This window comes from Telopea speciosissima, chromosome 7 (genome assembly GCF_018873765.1).
Source record: "Telopea speciosissima isolate NSW1024214 ecotype Mountain lineage chromosome 7, Tspe_v1, whole genome shotgun sequence".
Lineage (NCBI taxonomy): Eukaryota > Viridiplantae > Streptophyta > Magnoliopsida > Proteales > Proteaceae > Telopea > Telopea speciosissima.
Window position 1 is genome coordinate 63,782,170 of NC_057922.1, and position 19,868 is coordinate 63,802,037.

Genomic DNA, 19,868 nt, shown 5'->3' on the forward strand with positions numbered 1-19,868 from the left:
TTTTGAGTATCTAACCATTATATCAATATTTGATATTAGATTCACATTGCTAATTTGATCGATGTCCAATTAACTTGTACTATAAGCCTATGGTAGAATTAAACCTCAAATTATCAATTGGTTTGACACTCTGTATAAGCCAATTAGAATGCAAAAAATGGAATAATTGTCCACCAAATTTGTATTATGTCCTAGTAATAGAGCTTATAGGCCACTAGGAAAACCTCACTGAATTGAAACAGATTGTCATTTAAGCCACATGGATATGTTACAATCTAATTGCCACATTTCAAATTTATGACTTCCCAGTAATTGAATCCCCCATGCCCCAGCAATGTTATTGGCTCCATAGTCCCACTCTCAAGAAACCCAAAAAAAAAAAAAAAATAGGGGAAAATTACTTTAATATTAGTTTTTTTTTTTTTTTTTGTTTCGAGGATCAAAATTTGTAATGTCATAAAATAAGATCACAAATAGCAACCTTTTATGAAACTAAGGGTGTTTTTATGAAACCATAGTGATAATGATTCTATTTGAATTTTTTTTTCACTAGCTAATTAACTTACACAATCATAATTAGAGAAGTTTTCAAATTCTGTAAATTTTGTAATGCAAATGATATTTTATAAGATTTTTTTTTGCCATTTTACGTTTGTTTCGGAAAGTTCAATATTACAGAAAACATTTACTTTTTCCATTTTTTTTACCTGAAAACAAATGGACCTTATTTACAAGCCGATGGAGGCTGACTATCATCTGCCACCAGGGGAGAGTTGATGAACAGAAAAAGGAAGAACCACTACAACCAACATCAGTCCAGAGGGTACAGAGAAAATTTTCTAGTTAAAAATGCCATTGCTGCCCAAGCGGGTAGATCAATGTCTTCTAAGAAAGATTCCGTTGGCTCATACTGCCCAGCAAGACCTTTTGTTTTGTCCTAAGTATAAGAAATTTGCATTTGCCTCCATGAGCTTTAGTTATGCAAGGCGTGCACAAGAGACAAACGCAAGGGGACTGTTCCAAGAACTTTAAACAGCAAAATCATTAGGAGCCATTACCATAGACATCTGGACTGATTGCGAAGATCTTGTGGACTGATTGGACATCAACAACTCGACTCACTGGCTGTGGGAAAGTTTCTCTCTGCTTTTAGAAATCATGTCTGTCTTGAGTCTTTTTGCAGTGTAAAAATTTTTAAATGGAACACAGATCTTCTTTGCTTTCATTAATTAAAAAAAAAATGAACTATAGTACCTTACAATTACAATTGAAAATTTTAAGCAAATGACAGGCATAATTTCTGTTTTGATGAAAATAAAAAATTATATTATAGAAATACTGAAATATCATCGCTTACATCGCCCTGGTAACAGTGGATTCGTGCTGATTGCACGAGTTGATGAGCAATATAAACATCATGTCTAGGTTTTTTACGGATGCATGTATCATCAAAATGATCTGGCTTTCTTTGAGGGGACCCTGACTCCACAGACCTGTCTCTCTGCCTCATGCATGATGCCAATTGTACAATAAATTACAAGCCCACCGTGGTCATATGCTGGTTCTTCAATTTTTTGTTTTTGTAAACCTGCTCAAATTGTCAGCTTCAAGGCAAGAGAATAAAATGAATGGTCGTGCATCTGCCCCGCGGCTACACAACCCACACCCCAGGTTTGAAATTCCAACAGAACCTAAGCATTACAGAAGTTGTTAATTTCAGTGGCAGTAGAAACAATGATGGGCATGTGACCCCAAAAAAGAAAAGGGAGAGAAGGGGAGGGGAGGGAGGGGAGAAAAAGAAAAATGGGCAAAATTGAGAACAGAAGCAACAATAACAACACAAGGGTTAGATTGACAATCTTAGGAAATAAATACTTATCAGAGAATCCAGCATTGGAATAAAACATTGGAATGCTATTGATGCAGATCAGCAGGATAGGTACTCTAAAAAGTACCAAAGAAGAAGAAACAAGAAAGAACAAGCTGACTCAGTAGCAAGACTAGCAACTCAGCTCAACTCAGCCTTACTGTTACTAGTTGACTTAGTTTGGGCCCGTTTTGGGTTCAATTTTTCGGTTCACCCAAACAACCATAACCATGGGGTACCTTTAGGTGTTTTATTTGTTTTGTTTACTTTTATTAGTTATTTAGAGTTCCATTTGGATAGAACTCTTATCTTATCTACTGTGTAGGTGGTTAAGTAGAATTAGGACTCTTCTTCACAGCATAAGTGGGACTGTGGGAGATTATTGGCTGGAGCTTATTCCTAGGACTGTAATGTGTTTCAATTTTGGTTTTTTCTATTTAAGATCATGTAAGGCCCCCCCAACGATTTTTGACTACCCAAAAAATCAAAATTAATTAGAAATGAGCTGTCTTATTCCATCTATATTTACTTCAATTCTATTTTGAAAATTTTCACATATAAATGAAAATGAAAATGTTTTAAGTTCGATCTATTTACTAACACCTACCTTTGTTCTTGTTATATCCTTTCTCGTCACTAGTCAATTGAATCGGTTGAATTTTTGTTCCAATTGAAATGAACGAGAAACAAGCTACCTACTGTGGGATTCAGCAGCAACCCTTGGTGGGATTTCAATAAGTTCTCAGTGGGAAGCTGAATCCATATCTTATTTTTCTTCATCCTTTCATCTCTATTATTCTTCAAGTAAGTACAGTTTCTGTTTCTCTTTTACAGCATTCCAAATTATTGAAACTCTTCAGTTCTTGGTTTTATACAACTGGGAATCAAATTGTGACCTTGGATTCAGAAATTGCAGGCCAATCTAAGCTTACCTACGGTTAATTTTCAGATCAGAAGTCAGTTGCGTAGAGTCCCATAAAGAACTCCTGAGTCGTGAACCTTCACAATTGAGAATCAAATTCTGATTTCAGATTTAGTAACTGCAGGCTATTCTAAGCAGCCCTACGGTTTCAGACCTTTAATCTGAGTTCATTAAACAGAGTCCCATCAAGTTAGAACTCATATTTGCCAAACCTTTAATCTACTTGCTGTGATTAAAGATGATATTAATTTTGGTAGATGAGACAAAAAGCAGGGATTAACACCGAAGTGGAACTATGGAGATCAAAAGGTCTGAAGATAAGTAGAACTAAGACCAAATACATGATGTGTAACTTTAGCAACTCTGAGTCGGATAATGAAGTTGTGAATGTTGAGGAGAAGGAGATCCCGCAAAGTGATCACTTTAGATATCTGGGATCACTCGTGAACAAGAAAGGCGACATAGATGACGATGTTGCCCAAAGGATTAAAATAGGGCGGATGAAGTGGAGAGGCGCGACTGGAGTTCTGTGTGATTGACGTATCACTTTAAAGTTGAAAGGAAAATTTTATAGGACTGTCATTAGACCAGCCATGATGTACGGGTCGGAAATCTGGGCTGTGAAGAAGTGCCATATAAATAAACTTGGAGTTGCAGAGATGAGGATGTTGAGATGGATGAGTCGTAAAACTAGGAAGGATAAAGTAAGAAATGATCATATTAAAGCTGGGTTGGGAGTAGCTCCGATACATGAGAAACTTAGAGAGAGTCGATTGAGGTGGTATGGCCATATTCAACGGAGGCCCTCAGAAGCCCCAGTCCGTAAAAGCGACATGATACTGATTGAGGGAACCAAAAGAACCAGGGCCAGACCTAAGATAACCTTAGGAGAAGTGGTGAAGAAAGACATGCCTATCTTAGGCCTTACTCCTAGTATGACCTCAAATAGAGCTGATTGGAGATCAAAGAACCATACGGTTGACCCCATTTAGCTGGTGTTTGTTGTTGTGAATTGTGATGCTGCTTTGTATTCACACCTCTTCGGGACCTAGAGCAGAATGTTGGGCAGTTAAGAAGCAGTACGTAGCTAAGAAGGGTCGATGCCCTAGAGTTTGTGTTGATGTGGTACGTCCCCCCCCCCCCCCTTTAATTTTTTTTATTTCATTAATCTTTTGTCTCTTATTGGATCCATGTAGCCGACCCCATTAAGTTGGGATAAGGCTTGGATGTTGTTATTGTATTAAAGATTAATTTCTGTGGGCATAAATCAGATCTGTGCAATAACCTTTTGTTGTTACCTTATCATACCCAATTTCTGAACATATCACACTGCCATAAGAGGCTTCATTGATCTTAGGGTTTTGGGAATCCCATCTCAAGTAGGATAGTGCCGTAACTCCTAATCTGACCGTTGGATTCAAATCAGCTTTTAGAAAGTTGTTTCTGGTTATGTTATAAACTTTCACAGAGGGCGGGCCTTAGTGCAACGGTAAGGTTGCTCCATTGTGACCAAGTGGTCACGGGTTCGAGTCTGGAAACAGCCTCTCTGCAAAAGCAGGGGTAAGGCTGCGTACATTATGACCCTCCCCAGACCCCGCAGTGGCGGGAGCCTCGTTCACTGTGTACGCCCTTTTTTTCTCCCTGTCAACATATTACATCCGAGTTATTGATCTCCTGTTATCAAGTTTTCTTCAATTCTGGTTATTGTTACATCACCGTGATCCTGGTTAATCTGAGTATCTGAAACCTAATCCTTAGGCATCTGGAAACCCATCAGCTATTTAATGTAAAGGAACATGGGTGGAACTGAAAGAATATTAACAAATTACAGCAACAACAACAACAACTCAGCCTTATCCCAACTAAATGGGGTCGGCTACATGGATCCTTCCCAAACAATGTAGAGAAAATGTAAAAATGAGAGTAAAAATGAAGAAATGAGATAAGAAAAGTGAGTAATGAAAAATGAAAAATGATAGTAAGAGGAAAGAGGATAGCCCAAGAAATCAGGAAAATCTCAGCTACATGGTATCGATAATGTGGATCCTTGCCCTCCAATAGTATCTATCTGAGGTCATACTTGGCACAAGACCCAGACTATGCATGTCATTCTTCACAACCTCACCTATGGTCATTTTAGGCCTGCCCCTAGCTCTTTTAGCTCCTTCCATCGGCATCAAATCACTCCTTATTGGGGTGTCCCCATGCCTCCGTTGCACATGGCCAAACCACCTCATACAACATTCTCGGAGCTTGTCGCTGATTGGGGTAACTCCCACATCAGCTCTAATATGTTCGTGCCTTACTTTATCCTCCTTGTTTTGCCGCACAATCATCTTAACATAATCATCTCTGCAACACCTAGCTTCGCTAAATGACACTTCTTAATTGCCCAACATTCTGCCCTATACATCATAGCAGGTCGGACCATAGTCCTGTAGAACTTTCCTTTAAGCTTTAAAAGAAAGTGTCGGTCACACAGTACTCCGATTGCACCTCTCCCCTTCATCCATCCCACTTTTGAATTCTTTGTGAAACATCATCATCTATGTCACTTTCTTTGTGTATGATAAACCCTCGATATCTGAAATAGTCACTTGGCGGTATCTCTCTCTCCTCAAATTTCACCATGTCATCATCCATCATAGTGTGACTAAAGTTACACCTCATATACTCCGTCTTTGATCTACTAATCTTAAAGCCTCCTGTTGCCAAGGTCGATCTCCATATCTCTAATTTAGCATTAATCCCTGCTTTTGTCTCATCCACCAAAAAGATATCATCGGCAAAGAGTATACACCATGGTACCTCGTCTTGGATATTCTTGGTTAATTCATCCATGATAAGCGCAAACAAATAAGGGCTTAGGGCTGATCCTTGATGTAACCCAACCGTAATTGGGAATTCCTTATCCTGGCCTCCCACAGATCTCACACTAGTCACCACACCCTCATACATATCTTTAATGACCTCTATATACTTACTCAACACCCCTCTCTTCGCAAGAACATCCCAGATTAAATCTCTAGGGACTCTGTCATAGGCTTTCTCCAGGTCAATAAAGACCATATGGAGATCCTTCTTGCTAACTATACATTATTCCATGAGCCTCCTTAGTAGGTAGATCGCTTCTGTCGTGGATCTACCTGGCATAAAACCAAATTGATTCTTCGAGATATGAGTCTCTCTTCTTAGATGGGCTTCAATAAACTTCTCCTAAAGTTTCATAGTATGACTCGTTAGTTTTATGCTTCTATAGTTATTGCAACTTTGGACATCACCCTTATTTTTGTAGACCGGAACAACAATGCTTCTCCTCCAATCATCTGGCATTTTCCTTGTGATCATAATCTTGTTAAATAATTTAATTAACCAATATACCCCACGTACTCCTAGGGCCTTCTACACTTCTATTGGGATCTCATCTGGGCCAGGTGTCTTGCCTACTTTCATCTTTCTTAAGGCTTCTATAACTTCCGCCACACCAATCTTATGTACATATCTATGATGTGTGGTTTCATGATGAGTAATGCAGTTAACCTGCTCGGTCATATTCAAACTATCTCCACTTAGAAGTTCATAAATATACTCATCCCATCTCCTCATAATGTCCTCATCCCTTACCAACACTCTTCCATCCTCCCCTTTTATACATCTCACCTGATCAAAATCCTTACTCTTCCTTTCTCTCATTTTAGCAAGTTTATAAATAGCTTTTTCCCCTTCCTTTGTGTTTCAATTAATATAGAGCTCCTCATATTTCCTTGCCCTAGCCATCCCCACCATCTTCATAGCCTCGTTTCTGGCCTCATTATACCTTTTTTTATCTTCTGTTTCATTAGTCCGTTGCCATGTCTTAAACCTCTCTTTCTTGGTCTTGATGGCTGGCTTAGACCTCCTCATCCCACCACCAAGTCTCCCTAGAGGCCTAACGCCTACCCTTTGCTTCCCCTAGCACTTCTTTGGCAACCCTCTTAATATAAGTCATCATCTCGTTCCACATCACATTGGTGTCTGCCTCAAAGTCCCACTTTCCTTGTTTGACCACACTTTCAGCAAATGTGCCTAGGGACTACCTCAAATTCACTGCATTAATTGCATATCAAAAACACAGTTTGAATGTTTTGGCAAAAGTACACAACACATGGCATAAGTATGGAAAAACTATGCAAATTTTTCATAGATACTTGCATCACTTGACTAAGTCTAGGAAGAGCTCACAAGTACAAAAAGAACAGTCTGGTTATAAATGCACTGTAGCAGCTATAGAAAACTATATAGAAAGACTTAATTCCTAATAACATCATCCCAACAGTAAGGCTTTTAAAGTACGCGGTGCATGATATCAACAGAAAATTTGGTTCTGAAATCAAACTATATTCAAACTATTCAAGTATTGTGTGTGTGTGTGTGGACAGGAATACAGAATACATTCAATTTTAGTACCCCAATCCCCAATAACAATAGCAATAATAAAACCAGCAAGATCGGTATATTACCTGCAAACACTATAGCTGTAAATTGATTTTTTCGGACCACTTGAAGATATCAGAGTAAACTTGATCACCCCCCAAGTCTTCTCCTATAGCCCCTGCAGCTACTCTCATGATATCTTCAATCAATGCAAAATTTCCCATTATATCAACATGAGCACCACTCTGGGTGCCCCTGCCCTCCAGAAGATTAGCTGGAGGAGCATGATCATACTCTCTGACATAAGTTTGAATTCCTGATGGATTGAAACGGGTTTTACCACGCCAACCTTTTGCACACATGAAGCCAGCACTAAGAACAGGCACAGTTTCATCTCCATCCACTGAAAAAACACCACCTTTGAGACAGCTACCCTCATTTTCACCATCAGCAGAGGTATCAATCTGAAATGGAATGTAGCATTCAGCAGCAGGAATTGACTTGTAAACATATGCTCTTTCAGTGGGAACGCCGACTCCATACATAGAATAGATCTCCATTTCAGGAGCATTTGGTAATCTGCAAAAATCATTCAAGAAGATGAAGTGGCAGTGTGGCACTAGTTTATTCCCTAATGGGCTTTAGCTACTTATTTGAGAAAGTAACTACACATATCTACAGTGAGAACAGCATAAACAGGTGTCCGACTGATAATGCAATCAGCAAGAAATATTTCTCCCAAAATGTACACGATGCTATAGTTTCTGTCTCTCAGATTCTACTCGTGATTAGCAAATATCCAAGTGAATAATCTACTGTACAGTTTAAAAAACTTACCATATCTACTTTCTCCAGAGTTTAACAAGTGGCCATATGTAGAGGTGTATATGTGAGTGTTACAAGGCTAGGCATCAAGACCACCTGACATGTGCAGTGGCTTCAAGTTGTAGGGTTAACCTCCCGGTCCCTCAATTTTTTAAAATAAAAACAAGTCAAAGGAGAAAAAACAAGAGGGTCCAAAACATGATGGTAGATATATATAGAACCCATTAGAGGAGCCAGTATCTCAGAACTGTTCAATGTCTAGAAGAACTATCATTAATGTGAAATAGATGCCTAAAAGGGTTTATAAAATCACCAGAATGTTATAAACATGATATATCAACAAGTTTAAGCAAAACCAAAAACACGTTTTCCAGTCAAATAAGAAAAAATATAATATTTTGAAGTCTCAAAGCAGTGTATGACTAGAGACATGTTTTCAATTTATGCATGAGGTGCATACCCTTAATGCGAGGCATGTCTCATAAGACACCAAAATGGGTTGAGTCACTGTCAGCAGCCTTTCATAGAAGAGTGAACACATTTTCCAGTCAAATAAGGAATTCAATTAGCAATATATAACTTAAATGTAGATGCTCACTTTGTTTCCAAGGGGTTTGACCAATATTTGTAGTGTTTATATTTAGGGTCATCCAAATCCTCAGCAATCCCATATGAAAAATGAGCACCTCCCCGCTTCATCATCTTTGGAGCAACAAAATGAAGCAGATCCAAAATTGATCCAGCTGTGTAAACTTTGTAGTCCACCACAGCTTTGATACCTTCCGAGCCCATTTCATGATACTCCGTCCATACATCATGACAAGTCATGTTTGCATAACCCTTATCAGCATCCTGCACATAAACAAACAGCTCAACATTCAAATATTTAGAGAATAATAATTAATGTCAATAAAAAAATTAAGGAACAGAAGATAAGAGTAATAATGATACTACTTCACACAAGCAAATTCAATTTGTGACAACAAGGTGGCCTTGAGATAAAATGAAACCTATAATGGATTTAACCCAAGAATGCACAAAACAGAAAAAGGGATGCAGCCCAATGGAGCAATTGTCTGTTATTACATGGCTGGTTGTAATGTCGGCTAATGTCTAACCAGAAAATCCAGCAAGAGACTAGCACTTAGCATGCGCACAAAATAAAGTAAAAAAATAACAACATAAGGAGAAAGTGTATATCTCAGAACAATATTCAGTATAGTCTAGAAACCTGGTCGAATGGTCTAATCTGATAGAGGAATAGACCTGCAAAGTTTAGTGGAATTCTTATGATAGAATAATAAGTAATACAGAAATTCTATGACTACTAGGTAAACAAGAAGCAGAATTAGAACAGAATATTGACAAGAATTTTTTAGGAAACAGAATCAGAATTTCAAAGAAAATGAAATTAGAAACTAGTATGTAATATTTGAAGTAAAACAGACCAGTAACTAGAGAGATATGGAAGAAGAATGCAATCTGAAAACTGAGAACAGGGGTACTGCAGATTAGAAGAAGCAAAAATAAAAAGTAAAAAGTAGGAGAAGAAGAGTAGAAGAAAGGATTGAAGAGATAGCACCTGATTTACCCACGTTTACAGAAGCTCAACAGCTCAAAAACTCTAGAAAAATTTTCAATTTCAATTATCAAATCATATCTTTCTTACTGGAGTATATATATATATATATATATATATAACAATATCAGAAATTAACAACCAGCAACCATACAAGAGGGAGAGAGAAGAAGGGACGAGCTATGGAGGAAGAAGAGGAAGTGACTGCTGAGAAGACTTGCTCCCACGGTTTGTATTTATAAGCAAAAACAGTAACCATTACACATCTTAGGAAAGTATCCTAGATAGGATTAGGCCTGTAAACGGATCGGATTCAGCTTGGATAAGGATCGAATGTGATCGGATCTGGATATTCTCTGGCCGAATATGGATACCTCTAAACAGATTCGGATGCAAATCGAATTTGGATTTTCGACCATCCGTTTACATCTCTGCCTTGTGTAACCCGGACCTTCCTCCACCAAACGAATACAATTCACTCTCAATCCATATCTCTTAGATCATGATTCTCTTTTCCTCATATTCTAGAACCTGTTGAATCTTCAAAACCCTCAAGATCATTATTTACTTAATTTTTTATTATGAAGTATTCGGATTTTTATCGGAGTATTCAGATTTTTTTTCCGGATATCTCTAAACGAATACGGATGTCCCTAAACAGTTACAGATGCGCCGATGCGGATCGAATTCGGATTTTTGGTTTCCATTTACAGCCCTAGATAGGATACACTACTATAAAAAATAAGATCCTAGCCAAGATAAGAGAACTAGAGAAGGTAGATAAATCTAACTATTAATATTTATCCACAATAGGAACACTCCCCCTATCGTGGTAGACATATACTTGTATCCAACCGTACAACATGCACTCTTTAACACTTTCCCTCAAGCTGGAGCATACAGATCACCCATGCCAAGTTAAAAAAAAATTCCGGAACATTGGACCAAACAAAGGTTTGGTAAAAACATCTCCAAGTTGATCAGCAGAAGAAACAAAAGGAGTAACAATGAGCTTGTTCAAGACAGCATTCCTCACGAAGTATCAGTTAGGCTCAATATGCTTGATTCTCTCATGAAGCACCGGATTACTGGCAATATAGATAGCTGCTTTGATGCAGGGCCATCAGCAGCCCCTGCCAAGCCCAGCCCAGGCCCAGTCAAGCACCCCACGAGGTACCAGCTTAGGCCCAGGCCCAGGCCTCCTTGGCCCCCTGATTGAGCCTGCAGTTAATATTTATGGTTGATTGATTCTAGTAATGAATGAAGAGTTTACAGCATGAAGGAGAAGAGGAAGAAGGAAGAAGGAAGAAGAGAGGAAGAAGAAGACAGTTGAAGAGAATCGTGGAAAGTTAGAAGATTCTTCTCCTAACATCCATTTACTTCATTAAGCCATAATTAGGAAATTACAAGGACCTCCCTAGGGAGGTAAAAGAGAAACATACTAAAAGTTACAAAATACAACTCTAAGACATATGACATAGACATGTACTAAAGTACCCCTAACACATACACTCTAACAATCCCCCTCAAGCTGGAGAATAAATGTCATACATTCCCAGCTTGGACAATAAGGTACTGAAGAGACCAGGAATGAGACCCTTGGTGAAGATATCTGCTACTTGATCACCAGTCTTCACAAAGGGAGTACAAATGCACCCAGAATCCAGCTTCTCTTTGATGAAGTGTCGATCAACCTCAATATGTTTGGTTCGATCATGCTGAACCGGATTATGGGCAATGCTTATAGCAGCTTTGTTGTCACAATAAAGTCTCATTGGCCCTTCAGTTTCAAAGCTCAAGTCTTGAAGAAGTCTTTTTAGCCATATAAGCTCACACACTCCATGAACCATGACCCTAAACTCAGCTTCTACACTGGATCTAGCTACAACTAGTTGTTTCTTGCTCCTCCAGGTAACTAGATTACCACCCACAAAGGTACAGTACCTAGAAGTAGATCTCCTGTCAGAGACTGAGCCAGCCCAATCAGCATCTGTGTAGCCTTCAATCTGCAAATGGTCATGTCTGGCAAATAGAAGGCCTTTTCCCGGACAGGATTTCAAGTATCTAATGATGCGATACATCGCATCCAAATGTCCACTCCTGGGGGCATGCATGAGCTGACTCACTACTCCAACTGCATAAGAGATGTCTGGTCGAGTCAAGGAGAGATAGATGAGTTTCCCAACTAATCTTTGGTACTTGCTTGCATCTATAAGAGAAGAACCACATTCATCACCAAGCTTATGATTCGGGTCAATGGGAGAAGTTGCTGGTTTGCACCCTATCATGCCTGTCTCTTTCAAAAGATCCAAGACAAATTTCCTCTGGCAGATGTTGATTCCTTTCCTTGATCTAGATACTTCAATACCCAAGAAGTATTTCAAGAGTCCAAGGTCTTTGATCTCAAACTATCTAGCCAAATAAGACTCCAAACTGTTTATCTCCGCAACATCATTCCTAGTTACCACAATGTCATCAACATAGACAATGAGAGCTGTAACTGTACCATTACCTCTCTTGATAAACAAGGTGTGATCAGCTTGGCTCTGATAATACCCATTCTTCAAGATGGCTTGTCTAAATCTCTCAAACCAGGCCTTAGGAGACTGCTTGAGGCCATAGAGAGCCTTCTTCAAGAGACACACTTTCCCTTCAGCTGAGGGACACTTAAACCAGGTGGAGGTTGCATGTACACTTCCTCTGCTAAATCTCCATGAAGAAATGCATTTCTTCACATCTAATTGGTACATTGGTCAATCTTTATTGGCTGCCACCGAAAGAAGAACCCTGATTGAGTTATGCTTGGCTACGGGGGCAAAAGTCTCCTGATAGTCAATGCCATACACCTGACTATACCCTTTTGCAACCAGTCTAGCTTTGTACCTCTCCGCTGTACCATCGGATCTATACTTGACTGTATAAACCCATCTGCATCCAACTGGAGTTCTCCCCCTGGGAAGATCAACTAGTGTCCAAATATTGTTCTTCTCTAGAGCCACCATTTCCTCAGTCATTGCTTGCATCCATTTTGGATCAGATAAGGCCCCTGTGACATTTTTGGGAATAGAAGAAGACTTAAGGGCAGTGGAAAAAACAATACCTGTAGGAGAAATGGAGTCATAGGAAACAAACTGGGCTATGGGGTTAGTACAGGCTCTCTTCCCCTTTCTCATAGCAATGGGAAGATCAAATTCAGAAGGAGAGGAATTACCTGACTGAGGACGTGGATCCAAAGAGGGGTTTCGGCAGGGTTGCTTATACCATGGTTGCTTCCCTTTTTCCTTCAACAAGCATTCACCTCTTGTGAATACACCATCTTCTTTGAATCTTATTCCCTTGTATTCTTTTTTTCTGCTAGCATCACCACCACTACTAGCATCAATATCAACAATAACATCCACTTCTTTGTACTTTCCAATATCAAATAGGAATGGGGAAGTGGAGGTAGGCAAGGGAGATTGAAAGGGAATGACATCAGCATTCTGTTCACTGCTAGTACTCTCCCCATTTTGTTGTGGAGATAGAAAGGGAATGACATCACCAAAAAGGTCTTAGGCACATGCATACCAAAGAGAAGACCCCTGGTGATCTCCAGCAAATGGCGATTTTTGCGCTCAGCCACCCCATTTTGTTGTGGGGTGTCAACACAAGCCAGTTGATGGAGGATGCCATTATCAGTAAAGAACTGTTGGAGCCCCCCATACATGTACTCACCCCCTTATTAGACCGAACAATTTGAATGCAGGTACCAAACTGAGTACTAATAAGGTGATAAAAATCCTTAAAAGCATCACAAACATCATTCCCAGATACCACAATGTCATCAACATAGACAATTAGAGCTGTAACTGTACCATTACCTCTCTTGATAAACAAGGTGTGGTCAGCTTGGCTCTGATACCAAGTTAATATTTATGGTTGATTGATTCTAGTAATGAATGAAGAGTTTACAGCATGAAGGAGAAGAGGAAGAAGGAAGAAGGAAGAAGAGAGGAAGAAGAAGACAGTTGGAGAGAATCGTGGAAAGTTAGAAGATTCTTCTCCTAACATCCATTTACTTCATTAAGCCATAATTAGGAAATTACAAGGACCTCCCTAGGGAGGTAAAAGAAAAACATAATAAAAGTTACAAAATACAACTCTAAGACATATGGCATAGACATGTACTAAAGTACCCCTAGTACATACACTCTAACACCTGCAGCCCAAGAGAATCAGACCAAGCCCAGGCTGTGCGTGGTCTGGCCAGGCCTAGCTTGCGTGCAGCTTTTGTTATGGCCAATGTGTGGCCCAGTTTTTATTTAGTCTCTTATTTTTATGTCTTTTCATATATCTAGGTAGTTAAGTGTCTTTTAATTTTCCTAGTTTCTAGTTAAGTGTCTTTTCGTATTACTAGGTAGATTTATTATTTGTAGTTCCTATGAATGGGTAATCCTAGTAGTAATAGGATTGAGGGTATTTTGGTCATTTCAATCAGGTAGACCTAAGTCATTGATTTCATATGTAATACAATCTGACTCCAGTAGCTTAAAAAGCTTAAGAAAACAAAATCGGCCAAGGGGATGAAGGTCTAAGTTGCAAGTTTAATGGGAGATAGGGGTAAAATAGGGGAAAAACATAATTTTATTCAAATCTAGCAGTCTGGCTAGGTTCAAAATTGAATTGAATTGAGTTTTGTTCTAGGGTTGAAGAATGTATGCTAAGAATTTCAGATTGATAGGATAATGGGTTTGCTGAATCTAGAATATAACCTTGTATATGATCTTCTAAAAGAACTAAGTTCTAGTTGCAGAAAATTCAAGTACAAGCTTACTTGTAGTGGCTATAATCTGAGAATAAAACTTCAAAACCAGCAAATCGGTAAAAGAACTTGAATAAGAACAATAGACGATCCACCCGGGCGCTACAGTGCAAGGCATCGATTGTATCATATACCAATCCCTTCACTTTGATCAAACACAAGGAAGATCTTCTAATTGCAGAAGACAAACAGCAGCAGCAGCAGCAGCTTCAGTTGTTTTTAAAAATCGTGAGGTACGAGAAGCCTCCCACGACTTGCTTTATTTATAGGCCAATATGCCAAAAAGTCAAATCAGAATAGGAGTAGAAAATCCTCCTAGGTGACTTGATTTACAAGACACAACCTTCCTTATATGCATGTGAGAGGTGTGAACCCAAACAATTAAACATTGCTCACTTAATAACTTAAATTGAGCCAAACAATGAACCTGGTTCAATTAGACTAAACCAAGACAAAAACATAGTAAATAAACTAAGTATTAAAGCACATAAATGAGCAAGACAAAACAGTAGCTAAAAGCCTAAAACAACACTATTAGGCCACAGATTGGTCCCCTCTCTTGGATTTCTTCTTCGTTGAATATGTCTTCAGATCTGCATCACCAGGGGTTTGTGAACTCTCTACCCAATTTCAGGTCGAAAGGGATGAAGGATGTCAGAAATTGATCGCTAGTAAGGAGCTTCTCCTATCATCTAGAACAGAGCACACAGTATAAAGTTGAAGAAACTAAAAAAAAAAAAGGTATGGAGGAAGAAAAGAACAGAATCAGGAAAGAGAAAGAGGAATCGCACCACAGAGAGAAAGAGAGATGCGCAGCTCTTGGCAGCCATGGTACGAACCCACAAGTTTCAATCCATTTCCAAAATCTAATTCTCCATTGTTGATTACATGTAGTTTTATACAAATAAAAGAGTCTTAATCCTATTCTGAAATTGAAAGTAAATCTTAACTCTAACTAGGACTCTACCTACGACTCTATCAAAGGATAAGATAAAAAGAAATTACAAAATTAAGTAAACAAAACAAATCCCTAGTCCTAGTGTCCTACGTTAACTGCATCAATAGGAGCTTTAACAATGGACACATAACACATCACAATGTAAATACTAAAACAAATATCAGCTAAATAATCAATCACTGACATATTACAGGGGGGAAAAGAAATGAGAGAGTTTTGCAAGTTTGCATCAACACAAACAGAACTTCAGTGACTTTCATTCATTAAATCAATTCACAATTTTAAGCCAGTGTTTCAAACCAAATAGAAAAGCAGATGGTAAACTAGAAACATTACCCTAAAATCCTTCCTCTCAATCTTGGAAGAACCCATTTCTGCCACATCTTTCCCGAATGATATTATCTTTCCATAATTTGAACTTTTTGTTTGAGAGAGCACACTATCTGTCACATTATTGGCTGCAACTGTTGTATCATTGTTTCGTTGCTTCTTTGGACTACATACATAACCTTCTTCAGGTGACCAATCAAGACCGCCCCAAATGGTGTCTCCACCTCTTGGTATCATTGACATTGTCGAATCCCAAGAGCGGGCCATCCGCATTACATGTTTCAAAGTTTTGAGACCAAAGACATCCTTGTCCAAAACAGCAGGTGCCATTGTCCTGCATTAGGGAGATAGTGAAGAAATCAAAACAATAAAACCAAAATTAGATACCTGTATTAGAGAAAGGCAATAGCATGTATGTTGGAGCTGTTAATACTAACATGGACAAAGAAAAGGCCACTTATAGCATTCTGAATTTTACTATTTTTATTAAGTTCCAGTTTTATAAGAAATATAGGATTTAAGCTTCTCAGTCCTAGTAGTCGTGTCATAGCCCAAGTAGCACCAAGTAAGTTGGTTCTTAGTATTCGGCAAGTTATTTCTCCAATGCAATAGCAGGTATGTTGGGGCTGTTAATACTAACATGGACAAAGGAAGAGGCCACTTATAGCAGTTCAAATTTTATTATTTTTATTGAGTTCTAGTTTTTTAAGAAATATAGGGCTTAAGCTTCTCAGTCCTAGTAGTCGTGTCATAGCCCCAAGAAGTGCCAAGTAAGTTGGTTCTTAGTCGTATTAGGCAAGTTATTTCTTTATTTTAAGTTTCCGAGTTGTAATGAACTAGGGCACCAGAAAATAAAGATAACTACTCCAGGCCACCGTTTAAAGTATCGTGCGTATCGTACCGTATCGGCCGATACGTCTCAGTATCGGTCGGTGTCGATAAGATACATACCGATACGTATCTTTTTTTTTTTTTTTAAAAACAATGTATCGATATGTATCGACCGATACATGTCGATACGATACGGTCGATACGTATCGATACACATGCCTTTTTTTATATTTACACCAAACACGAACCAGAAAATATGTCAACATTTTCCTAAAGACCCTTACAGACATGAGTTTGATCGGCCCAACCCTCCGCGTCACGAACTAAATCTCAACTTTTTCTCCCTTTGGGTCACGCCACAAAATATGTCGGGTCTCGGGTCAGATCCACATCGCACTCGAATCCTTGGAATACAAGACATACTCAAAAATAGGTTCAACTAACTATTAGATGCATGCTTTGTATACATTTGCAAAGATTTGAACTCAAATCCACCATTTTTCACTCAAAACCGAAAATGGCTTCCTTAAGGGTTAGTATTGTGCTTATGTTCGGTCAGTACACAACATCATCCTAGTTGCTCTTATTCTTGAAGACCCTTACAGACATGAGTTTGATCCATCCCGACATTCTTCATGGCAATAGAGTGACTTTGCATGTAAGAAATCTCATCTTTTATAACAATTTAGAAGTGCCGCACTTGTCTGGTTATACATTATTCACAATTCTTAGTGTATATGCATGATATATGACATATATTGCTTGTTTATATTGTTCTTTGTGTTTCAAAAATGTATTTCCATGTGTATTTTGATCATTTTCATGCGTTTTTGCACCGATCGATATGTATCTCCGATACGATACAATACGTCTCTTAAAATTGCCCGACCAATACGATAACCGATACCGATACTTTAAACCTTACTCCAGGCCATGTTTTAGTGATGATGAATGTGTTTCATTGAATGGGATTTCTTAGTTGAGCTAAGAAGAGCAGTGCATAACCCTAGGGTTTGGCGGTAGTGATGTAGATCCTGGACAGAAGAAGAAGCAGAAGAACCAGACCCAACTGACCCATCGAACCAGGTCCTTTTTGGGCCATAACTAGACCAGCTCGAGCCAGCCCAGCAGGGCTTCTAGAAGCTGCCCAAAGATGCTCCACGATTTTGGCGGCCTCTTCCCTTGACCAGTCAGCTAGGATTGCTGCACCTTAGTTTCTATTTTCATGATTGCAGCTTTAATAGTTACTAAATTTACTAATTCTAATTTTGTTCCTTGTATGTTGGCTGAACTATAAAGCCTAGTTTCTATTTTTTTTAAGTTGGTATTTCTTTTAGAAGCTACTATTTCTTCAGTTTCTAATTTTGTAAGCTGACCTATTCCATTAAATAGGCAGCCCCTCTTGTAATAGAAACAGTGAAAATTACTGAAAGAATTTTGAGGCATTATTGCACTCAATTATGGGAGTAAATCCTTGTTTCAATAGCTGGGATAGCTGTGGGTGAGAGAACCAGGCTGAGAAAGCCTTTCCCCTACCCCATTTCTTCTATCTTCTTCTCCTTTCTCCCTTTTCTTACCCTGCTCGATCTCCTTTAGTACTGCTGCTACAAATCTGTGACTGCAACAACTGCTGCTACTAATCTGTGACTGCAACAACTGCTGCCACTACATATCCTCCCTTCCCTGCTCAATTTTCCTTACTGCTGCTGTCATTCTAAGATTTCTGCAACTGCTGTGAAGACCTATGGAAGATCAGAATCATATCCCAATCAAGACCAGATCTGTTGCTGTTGCATCAATTCAAAGGGAGACTTTGAATACGCTGCGGCTCTGCTGTTCTGCCCAGGGTTTGCTGCAGATTTTAGGCTGGGATATCTCCCCAACTAACCACTGAAATCAATTGATATTTGGAAAGCTGAATCACACCATCAAAGGCTACATTCGATCCCTGACTTGAAGCCCAGTTTCTCACTGGATTGGCCTGCAGACTCCAACCTTCTAATTTGGGAACTCGTTCACAACTCACAAGTTAGCCATTGAAATTGGCTGAAATTTTCACCAGAGATTCCCTTCTGTCCCTGCTCCACTCGATCCAAGTTTGGGTGTCTTTCCCATCACTGGTTTGGTTTTTATCCACTGATTTCTACTTTCTAATTTTGTGGCATGTTGATAACTTGTGATCTGGTCATCCTATTTTGTCCCAGTTTAGAGGGTTTGCTGGATACCCTAGGACCTGCACTCGACCTTGCTATCAGCCCTATTGAGTGGCTGGGTTTTGGATTACAACCTAGGCCTTACATCTGAGTTTCGGCCCTTGCTAGTACCCTGCTGTTGGGGTTATTTTTTATTAACTGCCGTGAGTTATTGTGGATTTATTTGGGGCTAGGTTAACCTTAATCTAGTCTTACATTAGGTAGCTGAACTCTAGAAGTGTACTTCGTTGTAGCCAAGTAATGGAGATTGAATACCTTCTTGCTAAGTGAACCAGACGAGTTCTACAACTTTTGTTGTTAAAGATCTTAATTACAAATTCAGAATGTAGATAGTCAGTGAATCTTGAAAGGGGGCAATACTTTGAAGAAACTAGGGTTCTCTTATATGTGGGCCCATTATCCGTAGGAATTTGTATATTGTCTTGCATCAAAGCCACACACAATAAAATACCTAACATTGCGTAGTAGTTAAATAGAACAAACCTGAAAACAGCAATATCCTTGGCTTCAGAAGAGAAGAGTCCCGAGACTGCTTTTGGAACACCTAAAAATGGCCCACCAATGTTCATCACTGCCTTTATATGCTTAGCGCACCAATCTGACCCACCACCACCACCCATGGGAGCTGGTGACTCAACCCACTTCATGAAATGCAAAAAGTACAGAACTCCCATTGAATGTGGAACAACAACCACCTTTGTCCCACCATTTGTACTTACCATGAGTTCTATATTGCTTTTAATACTGCTCAGGGTTTGGTCCCGCACCTAATCAGTCAAATTTGAGGGACATATAAAAGAGATAGAATAGAGATTCATAAACTAAAACAAGAAGAAAAAATTATACAAACAAGAATGCAGAAAAGGAACTGTCATAGGGAAAAGAGTACTTCAGTGTTCTGGAATGAAAGTCTCCAATCATACGCAGCCATGTACATTGTTTTCTCCTCATACCCAAGCCGAGCCAAATTGGCGATCAGAACTGCCCACACAAAATAGCCAGCTGCAAAGTAATCTGCTGCAACAAGTCCAGTGACTGGCCTAACTCTTATACCAGAAGGATCCAGTCCAGTTTCATTGTCCAATGACATATGCTCTACCCAACATAGAGGTCTACATAACACCAAACA

At 39.1% G+C, this 19,868-nt stretch overlaps 1 protein-coding gene across 2 annotated transcripts in view; it reads right to left on the bottom strand.

Annotated features, from left to right (window-relative positions):
• Positions 1-1,450: 1,450 nt before the first annotated feature.
• Positions 1,451-19,868, bottom strand: part of LOC122667478 (phospholipid:diacylglycerol acyltransferase 1-like) — a 32,455-nt gene continuing 14,037 nt past the window's right edge. The window contains exons 2-7 of one of the 2 annotated variants that reach the window (XM_043863752.1): positions 19,629-19,851; positions 19,223-19,506; positions 15,702-16,029; positions 8,626-8,879; positions 7,289-7,781; positions 1,451-1,588 (exon numbers count right to left, since the gene is read on the bottom strand). In XM_043863752.1, the coding sequence (XP_043719687.1) occupies positions 7,298-7,781; positions 8,626-8,879; positions 15,702-16,029; positions 19,223-19,506; positions 19,629-19,851 (1,573 nt within the window). In that variant the 3' untranslated portion in view covers positions 1,451-1,588; positions 7,289-7,297. Of the gene's footprint in view, positions 1,692-7,288; positions 7,782-8,625; positions 8,880-15,701; positions 16,030-19,222; positions 19,507-19,628; positions 19,852-19,868 lie in introns of both variants that reach the window. The other variant, XM_043863751.1, reaches the window with a different exon arrangement.